The sequence below is a fragment of the Stigmatopora nigra genome, chromosome 9 (genome assembly GCF_051989575.1).
Source record: "Stigmatopora nigra isolate UIUO_SnigA chromosome 9, RoL_Snig_1.1, whole genome shotgun sequence".
NCBI lineage: Eukaryota > Metazoa > Chordata > Actinopteri > Syngnathiformes > Syngnathidae > Stigmatopora > Stigmatopora nigra.
In genome coordinates, this window is record NC_135516.1 from 12,208,102 (window position 1) to 12,225,399 (window position 17,298).

The 17,298-nt window shown below is 39.0% G+C and overlaps 1 protein-coding gene and 1 long non-coding RNA gene across 2 annotated transcripts in view; one reads left to right on the forward strand and one right to left on the reverse strand.

Moving 5' to 3' along the window:
- The first annotated feature begins 9,473 nt into the window (after nucleotides 1-9,473).
- LOC144201146 (neurocan core protein-like) overlaps nucleotides 9,474-17,298 on the forward strand; it is a 30,422-nt gene continuing 22,597 nt past the window's right edge. The window contains exons 1-3 of the mRNA XM_077723555.1: nucleotides 9,474-9,594; nucleotides 9,864-10,282; nucleotides 17,161-17,240. Of these exons, the coding sequence (XP_077579681.1) occupies nucleotides 17,168-17,240 (73 nt within the window). The 5' untranslated portion in view covers nucleotides 9,474-9,594; nucleotides 9,864-10,282; nucleotides 17,161-17,167. The remainder of the gene's footprint in view (nucleotides 9,595-9,863; nucleotides 10,283-17,160; nucleotides 17,241-17,298) is intronic.
- On the reverse strand, nucleotides 9,908-12,038 carry LOC144201149 (uncharacterized). The gene is made up of 3 exons (XR_013327285.1): nucleotides 11,946-12,038; nucleotides 10,974-11,045; nucleotides 9,908-10,349 (listed from the first exon to the last, which is right to left on the reverse strand). It is a non-coding gene; the product is annotated as an uncharacterized LOC144201149 (long non-coding RNA).

Sequence of the window (17,298 nt, forward strand, 5' to 3'; positions counted from 1 at the left end):
CCTTCCTAAACAAAGCTCCCATCAGATAGCAATTCCATATCTAGGATTATTGCGCATGGGCCATCTGTTCTACGACTCGGGTGGGTGTCAAGCCATGCCGTGCCATCTTGAATCTTGAATCTTTATATATTCAGCTTTTTATAGATCTAAAACAATGTTATTTTAGCTTTTTTTTAATACATATTTCTAGATTTTACAACATTATTTTTGAACTAAAAACAGAAAAAATGGATTAAAAAATGACAATTATTGATTTAAAAGGGGGAAATCAGGAAATTTAATATACATCTATACTCTTCATTTGACTTTGATCCTAAAACAGAAAGTCGGCACTCATGATTGACTTTCCCGGGCCACACACAATAATGCGAAGGGCCAAATTTGGCCCCCGGGCCACCACTTTGACACAGTATGATTTAGAAGAAGATTGAATCATTCAGCTAGTGCAATATGCAAACCGGTTCCCCCCATTTTGCCACAGCCATTGCAGCATTACTTGAATGGGACGTTCATTAGCGTCATTGGCACTGAATATGATCCCTCACCGCCTCCCCAGATTTTCCCACCAGAAAAATCCATCAACCACCACCCCGTCTAGAATCCAAATGAAAGGGGAGGGTGGAGAAAGAAGTCAAAATCAAGTTCAACAACGTGCTGGAGACACATTAACATGACAATTGGGTCTAGTCTCCCCGCCGGTCCCCCACACCGGTCTCCCCCCCCCACACCCCCTCCCCTCTAAGTGGCCCCCACTCGGCTGTGCCGAGTGTGGCGTCAGCCCCGCTACACTTTCCCAGGCTCCCCAACAATGCCCCCCGAACGGTGCACCATGGCGTTGGCTGCCCGCGGGTCCTCCTTCACCTCCTCCTTTTCCATGAAAGCCCCTCCACAAGAACACATGGTGGCAGAAAGCCTCATTAAGCAATCTACACTTTGCTAATTAACATTCTAAAGTCCACTTCTCAGTGCGCATGCTCCGTTTTGGTCATTTGGTTATTGTGTGAACTACTGCAATATTATTATTATTGAAGTTGGACTGATTTTAAATATGAAACCTGAAATATAGATTCAATCATAACATTACAATCTCCATCCCCAACACACACACACACACACACATATACACACACATGTATACGCACACACATTTTGGTACTTAAGCTCATTTTAAATGGAAAAAAAAATATACAAATGGATGACATTTTACCATGTACACTCATGACACTATTTTTTGGTGTTTTTTAGTATTTAATTCAACTTCATGGGCTTAAATTTGGTTTTCTTTGGTCATTTTTTTGCCATGTTGCATCAATTTTCCTTCAAAAATTCACATCTTCAATATGTTAAAGGCTGATGTAGCTGAGTTTAAATATTTAAAGTGAGTGATGAAAGCTTGGAAGAATCATTCAAAAATGCTCCATTGTTTCTTTTTAGACATGCTAGTTGTTTCTTTGTTTGCAAGTAGATTAATTCCTGTTGTTTTTTAGATTTGCTATAATTTTTATTGTTGTGGGTTGTCTGATTATAAAACGGCATCTTGACATTTTTAGAACTATAATAATGCATTTTTTTAGTAAAACACACAATCGCGTGAATGCATCGAGGTTGAAAAAAGGGTAAAACAGCGCCGTCCTGTGGTGACAAAAGATATGCTCAAACAGTATTGGACAACTATAGTACGCCAGTTTACTTGCAGTAGAGCTGGATAGAATTGTGGGCAGTATTTGAATGTTTTAACGCGTTATTTTAAGTTTTAATAATTTAAAAATAGATATAACATTTGTTAAGTTAACGAAACTAAATTGTACATTGATTTGTCTGATGTCATTTAGAAAAAAGGGCAACTTTAATGTTGCTCTTTTAATTTCGTGACCCAAATTACAATTTGTTCTGTCATTAAAGAAATTTGATTGATTTATTATTATTTGAAAGTTAATTTGAAATATCGTCTGATTTGGACTTTAAAAACACTTGTTGCCGAATATTGACGTAAGCAGGACAATTTCAACTGATTATTTCTTCCTTTGGACTCAATTCACTTTGTCCTGTAAATAAGAATTACTAAAATATGTCAATGTTGCGCACATTATTGCACTAAGTGACGGTCGGTGTTTAAATTGTGTTTTATTATTATATTTTAGGGTATTTCTGTGACTTTAGATTCACGTCTGTGCTCTTAACACATTTCGTTAAAATGTTTTCAGAATAAGTAACTATAACATAATTCATAATTCAAAGAAAACATTTTAAAACACCAAAGCAAACTTAAATGGAAGCACAGTCAAATAAAACAAATACAGAAAGTTGACATATTCTTCATACAATCACACGAAAAAGATCGTCTATTTATCACGAACTATGATCGATTAAATAGGAACACAACAACCAATTTCACATCGGGGATTTAAAAAAAAGTGATTTTGACAAAACGATATGGAATCAAAACATGTTCTCAGCTCGTTAACACATCTACAACAAACGCGAACACAACATTGTACGTAAAACAACCAAGATACTAAATACTAGGTAACGAGTACCAATAAAAACCACACGTACGCAAACGCAGCACACTCAAATGAATACTATATATTATATTATATATAGCAAGGATGCACTTCTTACCGCACACAGTGTTAGTGCGTGCGTGCGTGTGTGTGTGTCTGTGTGTGTGTGTGTGTGTGTGTGTGTGTGTGTGTGTGTGTGTGTGTGTGTGTGTGTGTGTGTGTGTGTGTGTGTGTGTGTGCGTGTGTGTGGGTGTGTGAGAGAGTCCAAAGAAGAAGTGCGCGTGTGAAAGTGGTGTAATTGCACAAAACTCCGGCGGAGTTTTGTGCAAATAAGCCGTCGCCCCCAACCGGCAAACCACCCTCCACTAAAACCCCCCACCACACCCAGTCAATGGAAGGGGACACTAGGGGCCAACGGGGGACTATGTTCCCACGGGCCACATTCCGTCACCGCTTGCTCGTTTTATATGTATTAAAAAAAAAACATTATACATTCATTCACACATTGTTTTCTTTAAAAAAAACAAACATTTGATAGATAGATAGTTAGATCGATGTCCTTGCAGAACTCCTATTTTAACAATAGGGGTTGTGTTCGGAAAAAAAAGTTCCTTCCTTATAACTTCCTATGCTTTTAGAGTGGATGCTGTTACATAGACCAGTTTTTTTGTGTCTGAGTTTATAGCCCGCCCAAATATTGTCACAAGTTTCCCAGAAAAATGAAGACACGGCCTTGCCCGACGTCTAGCCACGGTATAATTAGCCGGCTGACACCCAGACGGCCGGTGGCACCTCCCTATGTTCCTGCATTTGAGTTCCAATAAAATGGTGTGTGGCTGGCTGATCCCACCACTCCCAAGGGGATTCAATCCCTCACTCATACTGATGCTAGCATCTTTAATGGTCATTAATGCATTGACTTTCCCGGGCCGCACAAAGTGATGCGGCGGGCCAAATTTGGCCCCCGGGCCGCCACTTTGACACATTTGTTATTTTAAATAGTAAATATGGCATCATAGTATTCCTATCCTCAAGTCTTTACAATGGCTTCCAGTCACGAGCGCTCGGGGGCGTTTACGCCACTTGTCAAACCTCCCGGCAACCTTTTGTCGGCCATCTTTACAAGCTTGTAATGTACTTTCACAAGCCCCCTTTTAACGGACTCTCCCCGATGGTCTTAAAGGCTGGAATGGCACCGTAAAACACGCCACTTATGCACGTAACTCCGCATACAATGGAGTTAAAACCATCGGCGCGTTAGAAAACACCTTATTAAGTCATGACAACAAAGAGGGGTGGCCGGGCCAGAGGTGGGATGACCCCGTGAACTCCCCTCGCGAGGAGTCGGAGCGTGCCGCTGACCGCCGTCGCTCTTGATGGACTCGCGGCTAATGCATTTGCTGACCTGCGCACGGGGGTCGTTTGGCGGCCAGTGGACGGACGGATGTGTCTTTAACCGGTCAACATTGATCACGTGACCTTTCGTGACATTGGACATGAACACTTTACTTTGAAGTATCCGGACCGCGGGGGGTGTTGGGCCTTGACTTATTTTAGCTTATCCGTACTGTACATAAAGAATGAATTTATTTTTTTTTGACATGAGCGCTAAAAAACTAGAATTTTGTGAGTTTGTGATGGAGTGCGCGTCCAATTGCATTTCTCATATTTGTTTTTTTTCAAAAGTGTGTTGTCGATGGCAGCCAATGAGTTAAAGAGGACCCTAAAATTCCCCAAAACAATCAGGGAATATCTAAGAAATGGCAAAAAATAGCAAAAAAAACCCTGGGAATATCCAAGAAATGGCAAAAAAGGACCAAAACAAACAAAATATGCAAGAAATGGCAAAAAATGGGCAAAAAAACAGAGAATATCCCAAAAAATGGCAAAAAAATGAGTAAAAGAAACAGGGAATATCCAAAAAAATGTCAAAAAAGGACCAAAACAAACAAAATATGCAAGAAATGGCTAAAAAAATGAGCAAAACAAACAAAATATGCAAGGAATGGCAAAAAAAATGAACAAAACAAACAGGGAATGTCCAAAAAATGGCAAAAAAATTAACAGGAACAAAAAACAACACACAAAAAGTCGCCCCAAAAGCAAAAAGAAATGATCCAAAATCTACAGGTCGCGACCTATGAGTCACCTAATATAAACTCACTTAATATCAACTCAATTCACTCCAACTGGCTCATCTTTCAGTGCCATTGACGACACTAGACGTCCAATGACCCCCCCCCCCCCCCCTTACCCTTATCCCAGCATGGCCATTTTTCATCCATTCTTATGGGCTCGTGACAAGTCTGGGAGAGGGTCTCCCCACGTGTAAGGCAGACGGCCCCGCCTGACACCTCCGTATAGTCACGTTAATTACGGGCATCTGCTCGGGGGGCCTACCGGGGTCCGTGGCTGTTGTCATAGGGACGACGGAGAACCGTTGGTGCTTTGGGGGGCCCAGACAGAGACCCCGTTATTCTCCTGAGGGGTGGCCAGACATGACCCCCCACGACTAGCCCCCTTTTGATTGGGGTGGGAAAGTGTGAGAAGCCCGCCAGGATAAAAAGACGTCATTTTTTTAGATGGCTTTTTTTATCACATTTCTTCAGCTCGCTTCAAATTTATATATTTGGTAATTTTGAAAGAGAATTGGAAGGGTCTCAGGAAATGGTATTTGAAATTTTTGGGGGGTGAATTGTCCAAAAAGTGCATTTTTAACATTGTATGGTTATTGGAATTGCATTGATTTGAATTCAGTTTAATCATTGGATTATATAGTTGTTGTTTTGTGTTTTTAACCAACATTTTTCAATATTACCATGTTTTGTCACATATACACACTCATCTATGCATATTTTTATGTAGGTTTGTATTCTTGAATGCATTGTTGTGCGTCTTCCCACACTAAGTGTTTCCATCTTTTGTCAGTTGGAGTAAAAGAAGATAGATGAATGGATGAGACAATCAATGGGCACAAGGCAGCAGTATTAGTGCCCTCTGCTGGACAAAATGATGTACGTATAATGTGCAATATACACACAAATTCATTGTATATTCTTCTCATTCAATTTAAGTAAATCCTTTATCAAACAAAATAGCTATATATATTAAAAGAACAAAATAGGACATATCCAAAAATATTTTAACATATTGTAGCTACCTTGGAAATATTTTGAATCAAACTACTCATTGAATGTAATAATATTGGTAACATAAGCCATAAAATTAAGACTTTTCTATTTGATGGAAAATTGCTATTAGTATATTATGCCTATACTTATTATATTTGCAATATGGAACGTAATGGTTGTTTATTCCACTAGGTGGGGCTACAATTTCGCTTTGAAAATTCTTGAACTCATTTAATATCATATTGTATGAAGTCATTTTGAATTGATTGACACTTTAGAAAATATTAATGTTCGGGCTAAAACAGGTGAGTATACACTAGGGCAGTGTGGGAAATATAGTAACATGAACATGTTTTTTTTGTATTATGGCTCTTTCCATCAAAAAGGTTCTCGACCCCTGATATAAAAGATAACAATAACCGTAATGAATCTGCTTGTGTACATAACCAAAATAGCTGAGAATACAGTCAGTCAGAAGGCAACCCTTGTTTCAATAAGGCTGCTTTTTTTCTGGTCTTGGCAACATATTCCAGACAAAAAAAAGGGGGATAAAGACCAAACTGAGTGGAACACACAAAGCACAGATGCTGCATAGGCACTCATTAAACACAAAAACACACACAAAAACACACACAAACACACACATTGATGCACATATGCTCATCCACACATGACCTGAATTTTAAGTACCTAGGTGGTAATTCAATATGTAATTGGGCATGTGAAAAAAAAGTGCAAGTGGAAGAGCTACTGTCTGTTATTTTACAAGATAAGGTGGGTTTAAGACACCCCCCACTCCTACTTGACCCATTTGCTAGAAAGCAAATTTGGTCTAGTCTTTGCCGTGTCACCTTTTCTGTTAAGTTTTATTATCATATGGAACAGGTGTCAAAGTGGCGGCCCGCGGGCCAAATTTGGCCCACCACATCATTTTATGTGGTCCGGGAAAGTTAATCATGAGTTTTGAATTAAAGTGAAAAGTATAGATCAGATGTGGGCAAACTAGGGCCTGCGAGCCACATACGGCCCGTTCGGCTTTTTAATCCGGCCCGCTGACATTGTCCAATTTTTTTTTTATTTTTTCCCCAAGATGGCGCCGTCACACGGAAGCCAGTGGCAGTAGCTCTATCCATTCTTATTCGTTTTTTTGTTTTACAGCCCCTCTTTCTTTTTTTAAATGACATTTTAATATTTCTTAATACATTCCTTTTTACTTGACTTTGTACGTAATACTTTTTACTTTAATGATGGGTGATGAGTATGTTAATACTTTAGTTTCGGTTTATGTTTCATATGTACTGTTAACGGATGCCCTTTTTTATATGTATCATATCTTGTGCTGACCCGGCCCAGTCAATATGGCCCCCAAGCCCAAAAGTTTGCCCACCCCTAGTCTATCTACATTAGCAATAGCGCTCTGGTGATGTGGGCCAACTTTATTGGTGGTTAGCTTCCCTTCCAACCACGTCTCCTTGACTTCCGCCATTCCTGCTGGCACAGAGGTCCGCCGCCACCCAAATCCATTTTATGTGGTTTTCTTACTAGCTCGTTTGATGTCTTCACATTAACAAGAGCACTAGTAAAAACAAAGCGTGCAGAACGAGACTTTCCGGCCAATAACAAGCGTGCGCAGACGGCCGTGAGCGCCGACATCGGGATGGAGAATTTATTATGCCAGTAAAAACATCATTATGCTCTTTGTTCCCGCTGTGGGAGCGTGTCTTTCTTTCCTGGCAACGGCGTTAAGATGATGGAGCGCTTTTTTTTTTAACAACGTCATCCGGCTCCTCTCAAAATCTTGCCTTTGGATGGTTGCTCCCTTGGCGGAAAATGATTGACGGGTCACAGTGCGTCAATTCGTGTCAGTTTGCGCGTCGTTTAATCATTCTTCGACGGCGATAGACGTCCGATCCATTTGACGTATGCTTTTAAATGGATCGGACGTCTAAAAGCGATAAACTTATTTCAAGGCACGGTAGACAAGAGACAAATGATTGGACGTCGGAAAAAAATGCTGCAGTGGCACAAAAGTATGATATTTGATGTGGTTAGGGTACATGTGAATACGTAAAAGTATTTATAGGCAAATTTCAGACTCAAGACAAACACATTTTAGACCACTGGTGTCAAAGTGGCGGCCCGGGGGGCCAAATCTGGCCCGCCGGATCATTTTGTGTGGCCCGGGAAAGTCAATCATGATTGCTGAGTTTCTGTTTTAGGATCAAATTCAAATGAAGAGTATAGATGTATATTAAATTTCCTGATTTCCCCCCTTTTAAATTAATAATTGTCATTTTAAATCATTTTTTCAGTTTTTTTTTAGTTCAAAAATCATTTTTTAATCTAAAAATATATTAAAATAAACATTGTTCTAGATCTATAAAAAAAACTGAATATTCAGGACTTTTAATCCAGTTCTTTTAATCCATTTATAATTAAAAAAAATCTAAATATTATATCTGAAATGATCCGGCCCACGTGAAATCACGTATACGTTAAAGCGACCCGCGAACCAACCCGAGTCTGACACCCTTGTTTGTTGGAATGTTGTTTTTTGTTTTCGCCAGTGCTTTCAAATAACAACAAAACACTCCAAGAACGTTGCCTGAAATGTCTTTTCTTGCAAAATAACGTCACGAGTGCATTCCTGGATGACTCTTTGACGCCAGCTGGTTATTTGCACTGCTAATTGAATGACGATGCATTCACAGCAGGGAGAAAAAATTGGAAACTGAAGACTTTCCGGGATTCATTTATTACAAATGGTTTTTCAGAGGTTCAATTTAAACAAATGAAGGGAAATTTGCTCCCAAATGGAAGCACTTTTTCCAAAATGGATTGTGTTCAACCTTTTGGGATGAGACAAGAGCGCTTGAGGTTGTACACTGCCTATCTTATTAATGAGATTTCCCAATATGGACTCCAAATTAACTTCAAGTGGGGCAATTACCTGCAGCACTTTTCACTTCTGAGTTTTAGCGATCAACGCCGCTATTAGGAGTGCAAAAAAAAATAAAAAGCCGCCATGACACGAGGGAAGATGTATTATTCAAAACCATGCCGACTGAGCACCTAGCAACAGCCTTCATATCAACACTGGGACAAATAATATACTCTGTTATTTGCCTCTTTTTCAACTTGATTTTATGTGGGCTCAACCATTTTAGATATAATATTTAGTTTTTTTTAAATAAATGGATTAAAAGAACTGGATCAAAATCCCTGAATATCCATTTTTTTATAGATCTTGAACAATGTTTATTTTAGCTTTTTTTATATATATATATATATATTTGATTTTACAAAATGATTTTTGAACTAAAAAGACAAAAAAATGGATTGAAAAATTGAAATTATTGATTTAAAAGGGGGAGAATCAGGAAATATAATATAAATCTATAATCTTCATTTTAATTTGATCCTAAAACAGAAAGTCACCACTCATGTTTTACTTTCCCGGGCCACACAATATGATGCGGTGGGCCAGATTTGGCCCCCGGGCCGCCTCTTTGACACCCGTGGTCTACAGAATGCAGGATGTTGGGTGAATACATTGATTAGAATTCTATGCTAAACAAATGAGAAATTCAAACACAGATTTATGCTTTTTAAAAATACTTTTTCTGCTTTATTCATCTCCACAAGGCATATTTACACACCATACCAGTGCAGGATAAACAGGTAGAAATTATAGATAAATAAACTCTAAATTTGACCTGATGTGTCCCTTCTGGCTTCCCTTACTTAGGGTGACCAGGTGTTCTTGATTGTCACCAACCCCTTTTGTGACAGTGTTATTTCCTGTTTAGTGTTGGTTAAGATTGTATTTTTATTAACTTTCTCCCATTTTTTATTATTTAGTATACTCATTTTTTTCATTACAATTCAAAGTTGTGCACCAGTACATCCCTCATGTTTGCCTGCTTTTTTGGATTCACCTCGTTTTGCAGCAGAATCAGGTATTTCCACTTAAAATAATGATTTAATATGAATACCTGGCTTCCTCCTTAGAATAATATTTCACATAACCCAAAAATGTAATGTCTTTAGGGGGGTTAAGTTTTTTTAATTACCGAAAATATAGTCACTTGCCCTATAAAGAGTTAAGCCTCTGGTCAGACTGACATTTGAATTTAATTCACAGACACTGGCTCAACCTTTAAAGGTTTATGTCGGATTATAGTCATATAAAGAGGACCCCCCCCCCCTTTTTTTTTTCTCCAAACAGGCACCCTCCCCCTCCCACCTACACCGCCACCCACTCTCTTTGAATGGAGGGGGGCGTTGAAGGCGTCTGCCGGCCTGCCTGTCAGGAGCCTTTGTTTCAATCTGATCACGCTTCTCTCCGGAGCACCTAAAGGTGGCCAGCCGGCGAGCACCCATCATTCCCGGGGAACCGGAGAAGCGAAGAAGCGGGGGAATGAAGCGCCCGTCCTCGGCCACTCGCTGAACAAGTCAGCCTTACTGCAAAGTGCCGCAAAGTGCCGCTTCACGGTCACTACGTCGAGCTCGCACTGCACCTGCAAAAAAGCCGAAAAAAGCCGAAAAAAGCCAGAAAGCAAGAAAAAGAGAAAATAATCTTTTCTTCACCGTCCTGCTTCATCTACACGGCGCACATTCCAGCGGTTGCATCTCCTCCGCCTCGAGGTGAGTGTGAAAGCGATCGTTATTCCTAGCGGAATTGACTGCATCATCGTCAAGTCTCACTTGCATGCTTTTAAGAAAAAAAAACGAGCAGAAAATGAGCCGTATATGCGCTTTTTGTACGCGCAGAATCAAATCAGTAAGCGACAAAGTGACGCTGGCGTTAATGAGGAGAAATCAGTTTTCGTATGTTGAAATAATTCGCTCCGCAAAGCTGTTTAGCAGCTGCTGAGTGAAATTGACCACTAATGTATGGGCATGGATAAAATATGAACTGTAATTACCGGAGTGTACGTGAACGCAGCTGTGGGTGCTTTCAAATCGTTGGCTGCCATTGACTGCGATAGACGTCCAATTTATGACCTAGACTTGTGATGGTGTATACTGGTAAATGGAATAACGTTATAAAATGGACCGTAGACGTTTGCCTTGTGGCGTGTGGTGATACGGGGTTGCTTATGGGATTGTTTGTGGTTGGATATCGGTTAAGAAAAAAACTATCATTAAAAATAGTAATATTGGCAATTCTTATTGATAAAATCATATTTTTCTCCTGGGATTTGGTCTAATAACAAACTCATTTAAATTCAAAGCAGCAGGATGAAATAGCCACAAGATTGGATGTCTAACGGCTTGCCACCGACGGCAATAGCCGTCCAATCCTTTACTGTGTTTTGATGAAGTCTTTTATCACCTGCACATGACATCAAGGACATCTTTAAAAGCCTCCAGCTAATTGGCTGCTGCTGCAGTGCTCCCGGTGTGCCTTTGGGGGTTTTGAGCCAAGGTAGTTATTAATATTAGAACAAAAAGGAACCAAGCGTCAATGGACAAAAAATGTCACATAAAGTGAATACATGACCTACTGTGATTGGCATAGTACAGCCCAGGGGTCTTAAACTTGTGGGTTAGGGGTCATTTGAGGCCTGCGGACAATATTTTATGGCCCCATATTCAAGAATGAGGCTCTTTGTATTTTAATAATGCAACTTAACTCTAAATATGTTTTCCATTTAGTTCAAGTTCAGGAATCCTGAGACCTTAAAGGCATCATATTCAGCATTTTTCTTTTTAAAGAGGCCTTAATTACTATTAAATTGTTTTAATTCAATTATAAACGCTCTAAAAATGTCAGCACTAGTACAATTTTGTTATTTTTAAATAGAAAAATAGGATAGTGTGTATTTTAAAAACAAATTAGCCATTTAATACTGTAAAAACATTGCCATATCACATAACTAACTTAGCAAAACAGTAGGAATTTAACTCATAACTCATGCTAAATTGATATTTCATCAATGAAAGTCAAAATGTGACGATAAACCATTTCATTGATCCACATATTCCATTCCATACTCGCTATTTCCTTGCGTTGGGAGAGCAGTTAACGTCACTTTAACAAACGGGACCATCGGAATACTGCCTATGGGTTCCTCGGAAAAGCCCCCCGCCCCCATCTTGGCCTTGTTAGCGCACCCGCCACCAGCTGGGTGGCAGTGCCGTAAAACGGGCGAGGTTAACAAGGTGGCCCTATGCACTGGAGCAGTAGGAGGCAAATCATAGTGTGTCGGATGGATGATAAAGACTGAAAGAAAAACCATGCTAAAAGCCGCTAGTTGATAGCATGCATTTTTTAGTTTTTCGAGGTGTACTTGAGTGCACTTACTGTAAGGCAAGATGGACACAAAAGTAGTCTTCCACCTTCGGAAAATAGCCCCAAAATAGATGTGCTTTTTCTACTTTGTACTGTACATCATGGGCCAAAAGCTTTGATAGAACAAAATAAAGCATAACACAGCGGCGCCATTAGCGACGTAAAAATCCCATTGATGTTTTTCCGTTGCCGCCTGACACTTTTAGAGTAGATAGATCTCTCCATGATCTTTTCAGAGTCCAAAAATATCTTATTATTTGACAGAATAAGTGATGAGACGACCGTAAGAAGGAATGGACTTCAGTTGTTTTGTTTTTTTTCATAATATAATTCCATATACAGTTTTATATTGTACATTTTTGTACTCGGAGTGTCAGGTTTTGTACTCCGAGTGTCATACTTTGTCTACTTCCAAAACGTTGATGAGACAAGTAGGGAATTGCTTCTGACCTTTATATACTATTAAAAAATAATCACGTAATATAGCCATCTACAGGAAGTTAGACGCCCTAAAGAGTGGAGTACAGCTATCAATAATTATTTCATTAAATGGTAGACTAGACTCACACAGCTGATGTCATTATTGGTATTGTCGGAGTGACCTCTGACCTTTCATCTTTGTCGATTTAGGACCCAGATGTTATTGTTTTTTTAGGCTAAGTGTCTATGTCCCAAATGGTTTTAACCTTTAACCCTTACATGCATACAAAGCTACTTTAAAATAACTAATACTTCAATACACGTCTCCCCCCAAAATGACTATGTTCTCCATTTGTATTAAAAGCTGAAGGACACTTAGGATAATGTTGTTGATCTTGTAGACATTAACTTTGAAGTCTGAATATTCTATTATTCGTCATTTATTCGTCTTGGAACTGGGTAGCTAATTAGCATGGGCTAGCATCTTTTCATCTTCTCTCCCAATATTATTATTTTGTAAAATGGCTGACTAATAAACTGGAGTTTTTAGCTATAGTAAAAGGCAGGTTAGGAATTACATTGAGTAGAAAGTCGACAGCACAGAAAAAAATGGCCTTACTTATTTATTGTTTTCATGTTTTTATGATTGACAGATACTTAGTACTACATGGTGTTCTTGAATTTTCTCTTTTCAAAGCAGCTTTCTAAAAATAGAGCTTCCAGGTCTTGTGCATAACACTTCAAGTATGATTCACCATACGCTTAAAAAGGCTTGGAGGATCTATCATACATAAAAAGTGTATGGATATCTGCCACTTGAAAGTGTACATCTGCTATGGTGGTCTGGTGTGTGTGTTTGTGTGTGTTTGTGTGTGCTTTTATGCAAAGCAAAAGTATGATCACATCATTGACTCTCTTGTTGTTGAAAGCGTAATATAGATCATTTTTTTCTGCACTCCTGGGTTATTTGCATGTTGTGGAAGCCCAGTAGCCATCATTTGGCTTATTTTCATCTACTAAAAGAGATACTCGATGTAATGAATCATCAGTTGTTTTTCATGCTGATTAGTCATAAGGCCTGTTGATAAATAGTGTGTGTGTGTGTGTGTATATGTTACTTCAAAAATGAATGAGGTGAGTTCATTGTTCTTGTTGGAAAAAATATTCAAACTTTTTTTCTCTACAAAATATTATATACCAGGGGTGGGCAAACTTTTGGCATTGACTTTAAAAATGTGACAGATGGGCCGGGTCAGCACAAGATATGATACATATAAAAAAGTGCATCCGTTAACAGTACATATGAAACATAAATGGAAAAAAAGGAATAAAGTATTAACATACTCATCAATCATCATAAAAGTCAAAAGTATAAAGTACAAATAATGATTTTTGAACTAAAACACAGAAAAAAATGATAGAAAAATGACAATTATTGATTTAAAAGGGGGGAAATCAGGAAATTTAATATACATCTATACTCTTCATTTTAATTTGATCCTAAAACAAAAAGTCAGCACTCATGATTGACTTCCCTGGCCACACAAAATGATGCGGCGGGCCAGATTTAGGCCCCGGGCCGCCACTTTGACAACTGTACTTTACAGTGAAACAGCTCATCACGCCCAAAAGTCCAGTTTTTCATATCTGAATGCACCATTTGTCTTAACATCCTCAAATATTGCCAACTTGGACCACATTTGTGAATTTCAAGGAGCAAAAGTTAGCTTCCCACTCGTCTCTTTCAATCCAGCGACGCCACAAGGACGATAAAATGACCTCCCATTCATTTGTCTTCCTTCATCTCGCTGTCACTCTTATCCCACTCCTCGCCATGTCCGTCACTCATCGCTAGCTATTCGGCACTTAAGACTTTTTTGCCACACAATTAGGAAAAAAAAGGGTGTGCACAAACTCATTCCTCACTCAAATACTGACACATCATTGACTTTTCATGTTGCCAAAAGAAAATATTTGAAGTAATCGCTCTTCAAATCATGTCTTTTGTATTGAAAATTATCTTTTTTTTTAACCAAGTTAACCGAGTAAAGTGTTTGCTGAACTCCTCATCTGTGAATCACACAAAAAATAATTTCAGGGATGAGCAAACTTGTTTAACAGCTGGCAAAATGTGTACTTGTTGGGATGTGGAAGTGAGCTTTTTTGCACATGACTGCCGAATTCGGTGACCTATCGTGTGCATCGTCTCCAATGTAGCGGCAAATGCGCCGTGTACACAAAAAAAGATGCCCTGGTTTAGTACTTTTTTGGGTTTTACTCATGTTTCAGTACATTTTGATGGTAAAGGATTGGACGTCTAGCGCCATCAACTGGTGGGGAAAATGTTAGACCACCATCTATTTGCGATACCGATACGTCTATAGCTCTGGTGTCAAAGTGGCGGCTCGGGGGCCAAATCTGGTCCGCCGTATCATTTTTTGTGGCCCGGGAAAGTAAATAATGAGTGTCGACTTTCTGTTTTAGGATCAAATTGAAATGAAGAGTATTGATATATATTACATTTCCTGATTTTCCCCCTTTTAAATCAATAATTGTCATTTTTTAATCATTTTTTTGTGTTTTTAGTTCAAAAATAATTTTGTAAAATCTAAAAATATATTTAAAAAAGCTAAAATAAACATTTTTTTAGATCTATTAAAAAACTGAATATTCAGGGATTTTAATCCAGTTCTTTTAATCCATTTATAGGTTGCGGGTGGTGCTGGAGCCTATCCCAGCCAACAGCAGGGGGGGGGGGGGGGGGTGGGTCTTGTATTGGTGGGCAACCAATTGCATTTGGCGTTTATGCTCAAGCTCAATTTAGTGTTTTATTTTTTTGGTTGAACAATTTAAATGATGAATATTTGGATCATTTCATACTGCTGAGCAGGCAGTTTTATACTGAGCCACTCATTAGATTTCTGTCACCGTTTTTTTCATCAAAATCCATTTTGACTAGCTTGTCAAAACATATCCGCTATATTCTACCTCATTGAAGCTCACCGGAGCATTTTACAGGCTCCCCCCTTGGCTTGATTTGTGTTAAGTTGGCCAAAGTAAAAGCAGCGTGACTCAAGACTTGGCGTTTCTACCTGATGTCTTGTCTTGAACAAAAAAGTAGTGCTTGTTAGTATGCTGCGGGTGTTAATGGGTGGCCACCCTTGAAAAAAGCCGCCACTAAACCTTTGAATGGCTTCTTTGTAAGAGTTCGTATTGTGTCACAGCCACTCGCATGTCGACGACTTAAAGTGGGAACGAGGGGTGCTTGGAACCGCGCCGGATTGAAACCAACACTTTGCAAAGACCCCAGCCAAAACTTTTACAAAACGCCACCCAGCGAGTGCAACTCACGGTTCAAAAAACGAAGAATCCGGCATCCCAAACAGAATCTGTCAGAACCCATCAAGAGGTTTAAACCTACTTTTCACACGCTTGACGTTTTAAAGAGGGGGCAATGGTAGACCCTCATCCTTACCAGAACCTCTTTGTCAAGAGTCCAACTTCCATTTCATTAAAAAAATCTAAAAAAAACAACAAAAAACTACTCACATGGTGGTGGTTGTTGTTGCTACGCGGTTTAGCGGATGATGCTATCACTAGGGAAGGTTTTTTTTCTCTTCCCGAAGCTTGGAAAGACTGACGTTTGCTTGTTGTGTTCATTTATCGGCAATTGAATCGGTCTTGCGTAATGCTCCTTGGCTGCTGGGATGCCGTTACCTCGGTGAGAGCCAGGAGGTCTTTGTGAATTATTTATTTGATTTTGGAAGTGAAATGGAGATGTTGCATGGTCGATGTTCAACTTTATTAGGATCGGAGGCCTAGCTTCTTCACAAATATACCTTTTTTGTTTTTTTAATCACGTCATTTCTTTCTCTATTATAATAATATTAATAATAATCGGACATAGGCTTTGTCATCATCATTGACTCTACAAAAGCCTAATTGTCATCATACACAGAAACTGCGTAAAATTGTTTTATCATAACCCATAAACGCCATTAACGGTGCTAGACGTCCAATCCTTTTTGACTGGGAGGGACGGCAGCGACCATTCACACTGTAGCTTGAGCATTCATGGCCATCTTAACCCAAAATAGTTAACATATCATATTTTAATACAAGATAGGCTTGATGAGGCAATGTTGGATTAATCTTTTTTTAAGAGATTATCCGTACAACTATTATGACAAATGTCATTGGTTAATATACTGATCCACTTAGTTCGCTCATGTCAAGTGTGCAATTCTATTTAAAAATCAATGATGGGAGTTTAATAGAGAGGGACAACATTTGCGTTTGACATTACAAGATGAATATTTGATTAGATTTTTTGAGGTCTTGACACTGATTTTGCATGTTTAAATCGGACAAATGACCGTTTTTTACTCGTTCAGGTTGGATTTTTTGGGGTTATGTATGTTGGATTATTAGGAGGAGTGAGCAGAATGTCATCTGTTTGAATCCAGGCTGTCTACTGTTGACGTGTCCTTGGGGAAGATGCTAAACTGTAAATTCTTCCTAGTGAGCGTGGCAGCAGGAACCGCCCACTAGTATATGAATGTGTCCGCTTACATTTTCATAAGCCACTGTGAAGAACCTTGACCATTAAAATGGCAGAATTTACCTTCAATTTAACATGTATTTTTTCCAAATCTGAGTTTCTTGTCATCTTTTTCAATTTCTTTGATTAAAAAATTAAAAAATTTAAGTCTGTTTTGGGCTGTAGGTGATGAAAAGGTTTCCTTCTCTTAGGAATTAGGAATGGCAGCAAAAAAAAGTAGTAATCATTGCCCTGTGTCTTTTTCAGATCCAAAATGGCGCTTCCCGGACGAGCAGTTGCACGACACATCTTCTCAACTCTGTTTTTGCTGCATTGTTTTGGCTTTGGTGAGTTGTCTTTGTTTTAAGATTTGACCTCAAATCCCAGCAAAATATCCTATATATA